We start from the raw sequence: 15,276 nt of genomic DNA, 5'->3' as shown, positions 1-15,276 counted from the left end.
TTGCTGTTTTGCTTGTATGTATAAAACTTCATTATGTCTCATCCCATACAAGTAATATCTCACTGTGCTATTTTTATTTCTTTTCCAACAGAAAAAAAAACACTTGGTTATGTCTTATTGTAAAAATAATCATCCATTTATTGGTATGTAATCACTGCTGGTATCATATTACATTTTATCTCTCTTCTTCCTGAGATGCTTATTAGCACAGTGTCTGAGCAAAACTCATTGAGGACAGACAAATAAAGTTTGGCACACATATATGTATGCATATGTAAATGACCTGATTAAATTTTCAGGCCACTAAAGCATTTTTTCAGTATATTTATATTTTTCACATTTTTGGCTGATTTGTGAGCTATTATGGCTTTAGGGTTAATGATGTCTGAAAGTCTATCCATTAAGTGTTATCTTGTCTTAAAATTGAGGATAGGGATTGTGTATTGTTATGACACTATGATTTTAAACTACATAACAGAAAGAATGTAAACCAGCAAGTTTTATATAATTCAATTAATAATGTATTTCCCTATAATAAAAAGTGTAAATTTAAAAGGAACTTACAGTACTATGAATTAATCCTGAATACTCCTAAATGTTCTGTCAGGTCCCAAAAGTGTACAATGTTCCAAATGAATTCCAAGTCATGAATATGCTGATGTACCAGTAGCCATGATTAGGATGATGTATCAACAGTCTTGATGTATCACAATGAATTCACAATAATCCCCAAAATAGTGTGTAGTCCAAAAGTCAATGAGCACTTTGTAATTCTAATGAATAAATTAAATAAATGAATCCTCTCAAATTATATCTGAAGACATGCACATACATATGGGTATATATATATATATATATATATATATATATATATATATATATATATATATATATATATATATATATATATATATATATATATATATATATATATGGGTTCAGTGATTGTTTTTAAGTTTGATTTTCAAATTGTTTTTCAAGTTTCAATTTATGAATTTTAATTTTCAAACATGTTAATTTTTTAAAATTTGCATTTCAATTTCAAGTTTTAATTTTAATTTCCAGTTGTTTTAAAATTTCATTTTCAGATATTTGTTTTTAATTTTCATTTTATAATCAATTTTCATTTCAGTTGTTTACTCATTTTTTTATCTTGAAATAGCTATTTTTAATAACTATACTTTCAGTTTATCGCTTAAAATTGTTGATTCCAAATAAAGTTTTCATTTTTGTTTAATTTTCATTTAAATGAACCATTTTAAATTTGCCATTTTTTAAATTTCATTCTTAAAGTATTTTGCTAAACTTTCATTCCTTAATTTATGTGTTCAATTTTAATTTTTAATTTAATTTGATGCTGCTGCATTGGATAAAAGAAAATTGCTTTGCCAAACCAAAGATTGACAGAGAGGAGAAAGTGAAATTTTTCGTTCAAGACTGAAAATGGTAAAACTCAATTTCTTTGCCCTAGCTCTAGTAACTGTACTAGCTGGGTATAATTCAGGAACTTCTTTTTCAATAGGATTGAATTTCTGATCCAAACAAGCCTTGTCAGTTACATGTGGATTAACCACAATCTTATCTCCAGCTAGGTCACTGCCTAGTAATTAATGAATGCCCTCAATGGGTAAAGACGACACTGTTCCAACTGTCACGGGTCTTGAGACTAAGTCTGATGAAAAATTTGCACAATAGAGAGGAACATTAACAAAGCCACACTCTACTCCCTGAATAAGAAAACTCTCATTAGAAGAAGACTTCTCAGAAAAAGGAAAATCACCTGATAATAAAAGACTGAGAAACTCCTGTGTTCCTTTAAATTTTAATAGGAATAAGATTGGCTGAATCACCCATGAGTGATATAGAACCCTCGACATGAATGGTTCATAATTCCCATAATAAAATTAGACTGGGGTTTTCAATGCAACAAATGAATTGCTTTCAATACACGACAGCGAGCTTGACCTCTTAGAAATAAAAGCATTTGGAATAGGTCTGTCTTGATTCTGTTGCTTATTTTTCAATTTATAGCAATCAGAAATAATGTATCCTTTCTTCTTGCAATGGTACACACAGAAAGAGATAAGAACTTCAGATCAATCTTATCAGAAACTTGATTTCTAAAAGTTGTGCCAGATTGAGATTTGGAAGGGCTCATATTAGGCTGAAACTTTTTTCAAGAAGGCTGCTGATAGAAGACTTACTGATGAAAGAAACTTAATGAGCTATTAAGGAATACTCGTCGGCAGTACACACAGCATTTTTTAAAGTTTTGACTTTATGCTCATCAAGATAAGTCTTAACGTCAATATGGACATAGTTCTTGAACTCTTCAAGTAATATGAGTTGATTTTCATAATCTTTATCAACTTTCTTGGCTAAACACCACCTATCAAATAACTTCTCTTTTTCTCTTGTGAATTCGACATGAATTTGTCCAGCTTCTTCTTTATACTTCTTGAATTTTTTTCAATAAGCCACAGGGACTAACTCAAAACCCTTTAAGATGCATTCCTTAACCAGATCATGGTCAGCACTTTGATGTACTGAAAGGGAAGCACATATATCTTGGGCTTTGCCAAAAGGTGCACTTTATAATAAGAAGTCAAAAACTCTCTTCGCTATTTTGAATTTTCAGCAATATTTTCAAAGTGAGGAAAATATGTATTGACTTTTTTCTCTAAAAGGGGGTACTAACCTAATATTCTTAGTAACATCAAAACTTGAATTTGTGTGTATAAAGTGGTGTAGTGCTTTTCACTTGCCATTTCTAATTCTATTAATTTCAATTTAAATTCTCTTTCTTCCTTTTCCTTTTGCATTTGCCTCTCTCTCTCTCTCCAATTGCATTTGCATTTGTTTCACTTCCCCCTTTGTCCAACTGCATTTGCATTTGTTTTTCTTCTTTCTGTAACTGCATAAAGTTGTCTCTCTTTCTCTTCTTTCTGCAACTGCAATTTCCTCTCTCTTTCCTCTTTATCTTAACTGCATTTGTGTTTCTTAAAGTTCAAGCTTTCTTAACTCTAATTCCATCTTGTCTGATACAGACTTACTAATCAAATCCAAAACATTCATTTGCACCAAACACTGGACCAAAATATTTTTTATTTCTTGCTTTGTTAAAGAAGCTTTTGCCTCAGAAAGATCATATTTTCTGGCAAAATGAAACAATTTATCATTTTTGAAGGAGTCTAACTGTTCCTGGGTAGGATTTGAAATAAAGATCTTCACTTTAGATGACGTAAAAAGCGTGTTGATTTCACTAAAAGATTACTAAAATGTGAAATAATACCTGGGATTTAAAAAATTCCCAAACAAAGTGAATAAAAATTTAAAAAAAAGAGGTTTCTAAAATATTTTATCAAAATTTGTATCCCAGATGAGCCCCAATTTTCTGTTACGAGTCTATACTCTTAAATAAGTAACAGAAAAGAGTGAAAGACAAGCTTTGTAAAATTTAAAAATAATTTATTTCCTTTGAATACAAAGTGAAAACAAGAAGAAAAAAAGAACTTATATTGTGAATTAAATCCCAAATAGTCCAAGAATTACAGACACAAGTCCTAATAATTTAAAGTCCTGAATAAAACTCAGTACAAGTCCACAATAAATCCAAAAACTGATGGTGATGATGTGTCTGTTATAGATCCTATTGTGTTCATGTGCTAACAGTCTTTCATTGAATTACAGAAATATAATTTCAGGTTTGAATACACGATCAATTCCAGTGAAAGTCTCTATCCAAGAATTTTATCCAAGCACTTTTCTTTTTTCAGAAAAATAATCACTTCAATTCAATAATTTAAAGGAGAAAAAATTTAAGCCCAACTGGACACAACATAATTTATAATTTCAATGTGTAGATATTAAAGTACATGTAACTGATGAAATCCACTCTGTTGCACTATATATAGTTCTCTACTTGACTCGGGTTACAATTAGCATTTTCAATATATATAAAAAGTCCTAATGGAAAATAACTTTATAGAATGAACCTGATGTTTACAAAACAATAATCTGGATTATGTATAATTCACTTAGGAAATTCCAAAACCAAGACCCAAATAAACATATTTACTTCTTCTATTAATAATAATACTGGTTTTAAACCCATACTTATAGAGAAGAGAATAATTTAGCTGTGTATTAGTTGTTTACAATGAATAAAATAACACATTCACTTTTGGTCAAGCAGAAGTTAACTCAATTTTGGACAAAGGTCAAGTCTAACATTCAATGTTACATTACAATCGTATGTAATGGAGAAAAAAAATGAAACTAATTAACAAACAAAGCAAATTAAATATACATAACAATGGGTACTGGATAATAAGGTGTGTGTTCAGAGGGCAATCAAAAAGCATGTGCTGGACTGTATGATTTTTGGATTATAGATCAAAATCTTAACATTATCATTCCATCATTTTCATTTTACCCCAAAACCTTTCAAGCCTTTATCCCTTGACCATTTAATCATTACCATTCTTGCTTGCTCTTGTAAACTTTTACCATTTTCTCTTAAATAGTTTATTAACACCATTCACATTTATCCTCATAAACACTTCTGTTCCCATAACACCATTCCCATATTAAACCTATGTACATGTTTAAAACAGGATTACCCTTTGTCACCATAAACTGAGGTGAGCTAGTTCTAACAATATTACAGTATACCCTCAATGTTGCACATATGGTGTAACGTTAAATCCCTGACATCCCCATAATTAATGTCGACTACTTCTAACAATGTTACAATGTACAATGTTAAATTTATGGACTATTTTAGCTTAGGAATTCTCTTTTGTCCCACTAAAGGTTAATTTTAATATGTGTGGTCCCTCAGCAATACTATGCACATACGACTACTGAGATGGAACCTAGGGTTTTGATGCAGCTGATTACACTAAGTCTCTGAATCATTCCCAGTTTTTTTCACCATTCTCGGAGCTAATATTGATTGTATATTGTTGGTTGCACAGTTATTCAACAGATGGCTGTTTCACATTTTCCTGTTTAAATTTGTAGACATAAAGCTCATCTGTCAGGTTGAGTCTTGTTCTTAGGTTTTGAGAATATGAGCTTGTGGTCAGTCCAGGACTCTGCACTTCACACGGTCTACGTCAGTCGGATATTCTGCCTGTCTCTTCTCCTGATGATGACATAGTCAGTAAGATGCCAGAATTGTGGATAAAGTTTTTGCCTATCTGACTTCTGTCATTATTTTAAGTAGTAAACAAGATGTTTACTACAGTTTGAGTTCAATGATTTTCCAATGAAATGCTTAGTTTTCCAGAACATCTACTGCAGTGTAAGTCAAGAGAAATATGTATGTTGAGTCAAGAGAAATATGTAAAAACAGAACCTTGATAAACAATTTTTCATTTTTGCTTCATGATCATTTCTGAAATCATTTACAGTTCTGTTCAGATATAATCTGAGATGACTTATTTAAACCATTCATTGGAATTACAAAGTGCTCATTGATTTTGGGACCTAAACACTACTTTGTGATTATTGAGAACTCATTCAAAGACATTATGGATTGTGTCATCGTGGCACATCAGTGCATTCAATATTATTTGAATTCATTCAGAACATTATATATAGTACTTTTAAACTTGTGATATTACATTCATAATTATCTAAGATTAAAAATTCACAAAAGTGTCTCTCAAATTTTCACTTTGTAACAGATAAATCAACTGTATGTTGATTTTGCTAAAAATTGTTTGTTTTGTTGTTTCTGTTAAATCATTTAAAACCTACAGTCGTAACATTTCCTCAGCTAAGCTAGTTTCGCTCAGGGCTGGATATTGAATCTGACTAGTTCTCTGTCAACTACAGCTTTTCTTCTTTCTGATTGTTCCATTAGTGTGCGTATGTTCCAGGCACCTATGGTGCACTGCATCACCTTTTTCTTCTTGCTAGGTTTGTGACTGCTAGAGTGGTATCCCTGTCAACTGCTGTATTCTGAAGAGGGTTAAGGCAAAGCAGGCAATGTTTAGGGCACCTTTTGTGGATAAGCTGCTCAGTCACAAAGGGGGCTGTCAATTTCCACTACTGCTTCGGTTCACTGAAAAGCGACCCTATGCCCAGAGCGGCCGATGTGAAGGTCTGTAGCTACAGCTACCAGTGTGTCCACACCTGCTGCTGTGTCACACCAGTGAAAAAGGTCAGGACTTGTGCATGAGTTGGATTTAAGTGAAAGAAAGTTGTGCATAGTCACACTCACTCTCTCGTCCAGGCCTGTCTGTATCCAGAGGCGAGACAATATCAAAACATCTGGAGACAAGTCCAAATTGAGTGGATGGCCATCAGTTCCTACTACATATAATGTGATGTCCTGCATTATACACTCAACTCTTGCCATCTGTCTTCTCAGCTGGGAGAAAAGCATATCTGCTCTGACACCAGATCCACCAGAATTAACTTTGCCGAGGAAGCCATGTGTACCTGTCCATTTTTCTCTAAGCTCAGTCTCAAACTGGCACAATGTTTAGGAATTGAAGTTGTTGAAAGAGAAATTTCTTTCAAATGAAGATACAGAAATTAATCTTCTCGACTATGTTTCTAAATTTACATATAAGTTGTCCAAGGCTTGTGAAGTTGCAACAACTAATCTGCACTCTGCTCAGCAAGAAGTTATGACAAAAATACAAAGAAGTTTTCCACCTGGTGATAGAGTTCTGGCTCTCTTGCCCATACCTCAAAATCCTCTTCAGGTTAAGTAGTATGGTCCTGATGCAGTTGAAAAGAACATAAGTGATTTAAAATATATCATGAATACTCCTGGAGCAAAAACAAATAATAAAATCTTTGCCATGCAAAAGTGTTAAAAGGTTATATGTTGATAGAGATACCAATGATAATCATGCAATAAATTTAGCTGTATCTGTTCCACATAGTGAGGATTTAAGCGATGGAATGCAACCAGACTGAAGTGACTGTACTGGTGTAACCAATATTTGGAATTAAAAAATATTGAATAATCTGGTTAGAAACACTCAAATCTACAGACACAAGAAAAGAGTGAACTAAAACAGCTATTTGTTGAATATGAGTACTTGTTTCCAAATGTCCCTACACGAGCAAATAAAAGTACCATGATGTTGTACTTGTATATTCCACACCTGTGAAACAGCATCTGTACAGGATGAATGCTCACAAACATGGAATATTTGAAGAAAAAAAATAGAAATTCATTATTTGCTGGAGAATGAGTTCAATGAACTGAGTAAAAGTGGCTGGAGTTGACCATGTATTCTTGTACCGAAACCAGATAATACTGACTATAGAAAAATGAATAATTTCACTAAAGCAGATTAATTTCTATTACCAAGAGTCGATGACTGCATTGACAAAATATGAAATGCACAACATCACAAAATTTGACCATTTGAGAGGATTCTGCCAAATTCCACTGACAGAAAGGGCAAAGGAAATTTTGGCATTCTTAGCTCCAAATGGACGTTATCAACATTAATGAACATGTTTACATCTGGTCTTTGTGACACTTACATTGATAATATTATCCTCTACAACAGCACCTTGTCTGGAAAGTTCATTTGGAAACAATTTTGAAAGTTCTTTGATAGACTCAGGGATGCAAATTTGACAATTAATTTGGGTAAACATGAGTTTTTATGAGCTTGTGTTACATTTCTAGGACATATCGTGGGACATGGATAAGTTAAACCTATAGAAGTTAAGATCAAGGCTATCTCTGATTTCCCAGTGCCTATCAGTAAAAAGCAGCGGATGCCAATTTTAGGGATGGCTGGATATTATTGGAAATTTGGCTACAAATTTTCCATAATTTCTAAACCCTGACCAATTTGTTGAGCAAGAAAACCAAGTTTCATTGGTCTACAAAATATCAGGAGTCCTTTGATAAGTTAAAGGCAATACTTCAGAGTATAACAGTTCTTTCAGCTCCTAATTGCAGTCAATCATTTAAAATGTCTGTTGATACAAGTGATGTTGGGGTGTGTGGAGTATTGATTCATGAAGACAAAAATGGGATAGACATCTAAGTGTGCTATTTAAAAAAAAAATAAGCACCAGATAAAGTATTCCAAAATCGAGACAGAAAGTTTGGCCTTGATATTGGTTTTGCAACATTTTGAGGTGTATACTGAGCTCCTTCTTCAATTATTCACAACCCACTTACTGTCATTAGCAAGATGAAAAACAAAAATCAGAGATTATTAAAGTCGAGCTTGGTGTTGCAAGAATACAACTTTGACATCAAGCTCATCGAGGGAAAAGATGGTCTAATTGCAGATGCACTTTCAAGTGCATAGAAGTATTATGTTACTTCATGAATATTAAGTGTCTTTCATAAGACTTAATGTTATATAATTTTTAAACACATGTATATTTGACTATATACATTTATATGTTATAAATAAAAGAGTGAGAGATTGCTGTTTATGAGATAAAGAAAAAATAGCCATTATAGCTGGTATAAACAAATTAAATATATTTTTCTTGTAACAGAACAACAGCAAAATAAAATATATAAGAGTAAAGTTGAAGAGGGACACACACACACACACGGGTATAATGGTACCAAATGTACAAGCCCAGGTGGGCGGAGCTTAAGGTGTGTGAAATTGTATTCAGAAATAAGCAACAACACTAGCTGTGATTGGTGCATTATGTAAGAGTTGTACTTTCTGTAGGCTTAAAAAAGTTGAGCCTCTTAGCAACATGTGAGATTATGTTAATTCATATCTATGTCATATTTTGTATTTTCATTGATTTTTTGTAAAATGTGGTACACATGGCTGCAAATATATGTTGAGACTAGATAACTCTTACCCATGTCTAGTTATAGCAGAGTTATCTCTCTTAAATGCACTGGAGTACTTGGTTTTGTCCTTGTCAAACTGACAAACTAACATTGTTCTCTATCAGTCTATGACAGTGTGACCCCCCCCCCCCCACACACACACAACACATTTGCTTTAATGGATATTTACATATGCAAAATGCTTGTAAAATATGATAGGTATCATCGCTTGTATTAGTGCACAAATGGAATGTGGAATTCTGTTCTTCTTGCTAATTTTTGGGGAATACGATACAGTACACCTCGTGAATCTGCTGTATAATTTTTTTAACAGCTTTGCCCAAATACTACGCTTTGCCTAAATTTTTTAAATTTTTGTCTTCAGTATGCAAATATGATTTTTAGTCATAACATTTTTAATTGTTAACTAAAGAAATGTTCAGTTCATATTATAAACGCCTAAACTTAAAACCTGTTGCTGGTATATTTCATGCAAAAACTCGGCGACGAACGAGTTATGTTTTATACTCAACCAATTGGCAGCCGTCTTAGTCACGTGATGAACACAATTGTGTTGTTGTGGAGAAAGCGGCCATATTGGCTTTAACATCTGAAGAATTTTCCGACAGGAGCGTATTCGGTTTCCATGGAAAAAATGGCAAAAATGAGGGTCTGCCGAATTATGGGCAGCGTGAAATAACGTCATCTATGTCACTCTTACCAACTTAATGCAAAAAGTGGCGTGATTCAACGGTTGTCTTAGTGGAACACGTGAAAAACCGACATATTTAATGGCAGGTAAAGTAGCCAAAGTGCATGTTGCCAAGTTTCCTCTGCACGATTTTAACGAGGCACAGATTATAGATCATAGATCGACCGGTATCTGGAATATGGAAGAAAATGATGTGCTTGAACAATTGAAAGAACAGAGCTTTAAGAAACGAATTGAAATTCTTGAACAGTTGTTACTAGCCGTCCGTCGAAATGGGGGTCGACTCCCCTACGCCAATGTGCAGGCAATTTTTAGAGGACTCGGACTTGTATTGCAAGACACTAACTGGGACGTTAGACTCAAATGTATCCAGCTTATCAATGAGGTGATACCAATGTTTGGAGATGGTTTGGATGCTTGCATGTTGGAGGTGTTAGGCAGATTAATTGCCAATATGGGGGATCAGAAAATTACGGTGCGACGACAAGTAATCCAGACTCTACATGTGTACATGAAATTTACAGCTGATGTGCAGAGTCTGCATCGTGCAATAGTGAGCCATGGTCTGGAGCATGAAGATCCTCGTGTCAGGAAAGAAGCAGTGGTGGCATTACCCATGTTATTTACCCCAGAATTTTCAAGAGAAAACTTTTTTGAAATAACCCAGTCACTGGCTAAGAAACTACTTGATACATCTGTGGAAGACAATTTAAGAGACAGTTCACTGATGACATTAGAAAAAATAAAAAATTTGGTAGGCGAGAAAGAATTTAATTTATACTTGCAAAAACTTTCAGCTCCATTAAGGCGTTATTACCAACAGTTGACAGGACATAATGTACCAGAACCTGCTGGTGATACCACCAGTCGTAGTAATGCTGGGGATTCAAGTAATCGCAGCAATGTGAGTACTGGGGCTGCAGCACCTGGTTTGTCTAAACCAGGGATATTAATAAAATCAAAGCAGCCTGTTGTGAATGGCACTGTGGGGCCAAATGGAAGTGCAGGGCCACCAAAATCGAGTCATGTAGCTCAATATGTGGATTCATATGAGTTTGGCATCATTCCTAGTCATATAATGAGTCAGATCAATGACCAAGAGAACTTTAAACTGAGGGCAAAAGGTGTGGAGGAGCTAAAAAACATTATGCAGAATGTACAAGAAGGTGATATTCAAAGTCATTTGATGCCACACATGATACCATTCATTAGTTTCCTGAATAATTTATTGGATGATTCAAATTTTAAGATAACAACAGTAACACTTGAAATTCTGTGTCTTTTAGTAGAGCAATTGGGAGCTGATGTAAAACAGTTCTTAAAACAGCTTTCTTCAACACTGACTAAGCGTATGGGTGATAACAAAATTGTTGTGCGGCAAGCAGTTATGAAAGTTGCCATTAAAATGATGCAAGCACTGACTCCGAAACCTGTTTTATCTGTGATATGTGAAAACCTTCAGCACAGAAATTCTCGTGTACGACAAGAGACACTCAATATCATCATAGCTGCACTTTTGACTTTCCCAAGTTATTCATTTGACCTCCCAGTAGTGTGTCGGATGGTTGCTCCCCTCTTAGTGGATGTAAAGCGACAGGTCCGCCAAGCTGCGTTAGAGTGCCTTGCTGCAATAGCACAAACCATGGGATCTGGTCGGCTACAACCACTTGTCCAGGCTGTTGACCAAGTTGAATTAAGTTCAGAAGGGGAGGGAGTCATGGGGGCAGTACAGGCTCGCCTAGCAAGGAGGCAACTTCCTCGATTGAACAGTGAGGGTTTAGTTGAATATGCCACACCAGTTCCATCCTCTGCCTCAACACGTAGCTCTGCAAGTCATCATAGCCAGGGAGCTGACATGGATTGGATAATGGGTAGTTCATCTCGTGGGTTGACTCGATCAGATACAATGGAGCTAGAGTCAGTTCCATCATCAAATTGCCCTACACCATTAGCTGGAATGCCAGAGACTACGAGTTCAAACCGCCCATTTCTCACAATGAGTGCAGGACGTGGGCTGAAAAAGTTGCCATGGCAAGAAGATGACCATGCCAAGCAGAATGGCCACTATCAGGTAAATACCATCCAAAACTGTAACTAATTAATTTCAGCACAGTTTAATAGTTATTCTCTTCCAGTGTTCTGGATAAAGAGTTAAACAAATTAAAAATGATTTCTCTGAATCTGGACAACATAGGTGCTTAGTTTGTTTAGAGCTAGTAAACATATGTAAGTATCAGATGTATAATTTTTAACAGATGATGGTTCATTATAGACATTCTTTTACATTTCTCCCAATTTTGCAAGTCTGTGTGGGTAATATTTTGCAAAGTATTATAATTGTGGGTATGCCTGGTATTAGATTTTTCTTTTTACAAAATGCCATTGCAGTAGGGATGAACTAGTGAAAGTATAGCATTTTACAAGTCTTACATACAATGCCCTTTGCACAGGTTTTGCCTTGGCTGACATTGGTATAAATCATACTTCTGACTGATAATCACTGACCTGCTGAAAATAGTCAAAGTTTATAATTTTTAATTTGAATAAGCATTATTCAGAAAACTAGAAATGTTGGAGTGGAGTATTTTTATGCATAAACTTACAATGAAGTGAATGTCTTGGTTTTTGTCATTTTGCAAATGAGTAGCTGATTAGCAGTTAAAAAGGATTGCATATATAGTTATTTTCCAAAGGAATTAAGTACGTGTATCATAACACTTGCTTATAAGGTCAAGTCAAACAAGAAACAAAAGATCAGATCTGCTGTGGCTTAATGCATTGACAGATCAGAGTCTGTGTTGTTTGTTCTACCAATTACTCCTGACAAACTGCATAGACCCAGATCTGCTGTTGCATTAGTGTCTGCCAGCTGGTATATATGGTATATTTCAGTTGTATATGCCCTTCTTTGAATGTCTAAATTGCACTGAATTTTCAGGAATGAAATTTATTCCTTGGAAGAGATTGGCAGTTAACACATTAACCCCTGGAGGTTTTTATCGTTTTTGTCTGCAATTCGAGTAGGAAACACATTTTGAAAGCTATTTCTGAATACATCCTAAAACTCTAACTTCCAGGTGATCTTATATTAACATACTGTCTACTAGTTGTGTTAGAAAAATAGTTTTTCATTGGGTATTTGGCTCGCGCATGAGCAGAAGGGTAAAAGTTGGAATTTTTAAATATTTTTTTGCTTAACAGACCCATTATTTTTGTATTGAGACCACTCTTTATTCCAAATGCCCATCTTATCCTACTTTTTGCAAAGGTCCATCTGTCTGTTTGCAGTTCATACCAGTCTGCCTTAGATCTAAAATCCAGACACAAAATCAGATTTTGATCAAGGGTGAATTTTGGGTAGAAAAAAGTCGGGTCCAAAAAATGAGTTTTTCCCTCTGTATTTTGTAGTGCAACTAGAAATTCCAGATTTTTTGTTATCATTGTAGGCTACATCTGTCTACCTTTCTATAATACCACCCACTTTAGTGTATCATACATGACCTTGATGCTACAGAGCTGGGCAGTAGGCTGCTACCTCCCGCCACTGAACCGATTCGGCCCCAATCCCGTCTCTAGGCGTGATGAGGCTGTACCCTACTTCCAAGCTCTGCAGCATCAAAGTCATTTAAGATACACCAGTGTGGGTGGTATTAAAAAAAAGCAGACAGATATAGCTCTAAAATGATATCAAATAATTTGGAAGTTCTAGTTGCACTACAAAATACAGAGAGAAAAACCTCATTTTTTGGACCCGTTTTTTTTTTCACCCAAAATTCACTCGAGATCGGAATGCAAATTTGTGTCTGGATTAAAGACCTTTTGGCCTAAGATCTAAGGCATACCGGTCTTAACTGCACACAGACAGGTGAACCTTTGCAAAAACTAGGATAAGGTGGGCATTTGGAATAAATTGCGGTGTCCATATGAAAATGATGGGTACATTAAGCGCACAAAAAAAGAACTCCAACTTTAACCCTTCTGCTCATGCACAAGCAAAATAACCAATGAAAAATGATGTTTCCAATACAACTAGGCATTAGTCTCATGGAAAATGTGTTGAAAGCCGATGTATTATGATGTATTCAGAAATAGCCCCCCAAATGTCTTTCCTACGCACATTTCAGGCAAAAACGACAAAAACCTCTGGGGCCGAATGAGTTAAACTCATTACCAGGGGTTAATGTGTTAACAACTGGCCTCTGTCAAATATCATGTTACAGTGGACTGCTATCAGATTTGATCAGAAACTTAAACTTGGTGTGAATCATTACATAATTGTCTGGACAGACATCTGCTTGCCTAAATAGGCATAGGGAAATGGGAATAAAATGTACATATCTCATGAAGGGGTTTGTGAGCAACTGCAATTCAATAGCTGCAGTAGCTTACCCATGGCTGTTGTTTAGATTTCTTGTTCATGCCAACAAAAGCATACTGTCCGTTTGATATGCATACATCCTCCCTTAGAGTGAAGAATTGTCATTATGATGCAATTCCTTGTGCTGCTTGTTTGTCCCTTCTAAGTTATGTGCAAAACAAGCACAGCTAGTTCTCAATGTTTTATTCAGTTTTTATTGAGAAAATGATGTCCACATACATACAATAACTGATAAAAAATTCAACGCATTAAATTAAATATCCAGTATAGATACTGTATATGACGTCGTTCCTGCAGAGTCAATATAAACCAAAGAACATGTAGCACCTAGTGAGCATGTTGTCATTATTCCTTGCATAAATGACTTACCATTACCTAGATATAAAATGATAGTGTATCCGACCCCTGCGGGTGCACACGAAGTAACCCCAAGTCCCTGGAGGGAAATGGTTACAGCATAAATATTTTGGAATAAAAATGAACGGATAACGTAACACAATTATATATAATTATCAAGAGGCTAGGTCGCAATTGCGGTTAGATAAAAATATTGCAACAGGCAGATTTTCTCTGGTGTTTGACACGTCTGATCACATCAACGTTCCTGAAAAAAGATGAGCTAGCTGTGCTTGTTTTGCATGTGATAACTTAACAGGGACAAACAAGCTGCATGATTTGGTGTTAAAATAGACCCATATTTTATCATTCTTCAAAGACTCGCTCACCAACATCCTCTTTTCATTGTGTATTTAAGTAAAATGTAGCTTTTGCCAAGTGTGATGTTTGAAATATTTACCATTAATCTCTATTATCTTGAATGATCATAAATTTGTTTCGGTCAACATTGTCATTATTGACAGGTCAGTATTCTCAGTTTATCAATTTGTGGCTCTTTATTGAGAAATTTAAGACAAAATACTATTTCAGTTTACTGGCTTCCCTAGTTTTCTTAGATCTAAAGTATTCGAGTGTCTAAATGCCATTCAGATTCCTGTGTTTCTGAGGTCTGTATTTGACAGTGCATATCCTATTTACTTGGCCCAGCTTGACTGGAGACCCACTATTGACAAAATTGATCACCCCTTGGGCTCAAGACAGAAAATTACAACCAAACGGCAGTTAACTAGGAAGTAGGAATTGCTTCATGCAGTGACACTATCACTGGCAGCAATGGATAGTGATTCCCTTAGCATTTGGACACTGTCAGACCAGTGCCACATTTGAACTATACACTACAATATGACTGATGAATGGCTGTCAGTAGCCTGTCTATTCACAGATATATAGCTGAGTGGGACATTGATTCATTGCTGTATCTGTAATACTACATGCCTACTGCATTGACTCTTCAATCATAAAAAATGTTTTATATGTTTGAGCAGTTGAGATTTA

The 15,276-nt window shown here is 35.0% G+C and overlaps 1 protein-coding gene across 4 annotated transcripts in view; it reads left to right on the top strand.

Moving 5' to 3' along the window:
- Window positions 1-9,384: 9,384 nt before the first annotated feature.
- The window catches only part of LOC149805329 (TOG array regulator of axonemal microtubules protein 1-like), a 189,395-nt gene continuing 183,503 nt past the window's right edge, over window positions 9,385-15,276 (top strand). For all 4 annotated transcript variants that reach the window (XM_089949253.1, XM_089949254.1, XM_089949255.1 and 1 more), the window contains exon 1: window positions 9,385-11,577. In XM_089949253.1, the coding sequence (XP_089805379.1) occupies window positions 9,586-11,577 (1,992 nt within the window). In that variant the 5' untranslated portion in view covers window positions 9,385-9,585. The remainder of the gene's footprint in view (window positions 11,578-15,276) is intronic.

The sequence above is a fragment of the Sinohyriopsis cumingii genome, chromosome 2 (assembly GCF_028554795.1).
Source record: "Sinohyriopsis cumingii isolate HCF-2022 chromosome 2, ASM2855479v2, whole genome shotgun sequence".
In the NCBI taxonomy this organism is placed as follows: domain Eukaryota; kingdom Metazoa; phylum Mollusca; class Bivalvia; order Unionida; family Unionidae; genus Sinohyriopsis; species Sinohyriopsis cumingii.
This window is presented reverse-complemented; position numbering and strand designations above follow the sequence as displayed.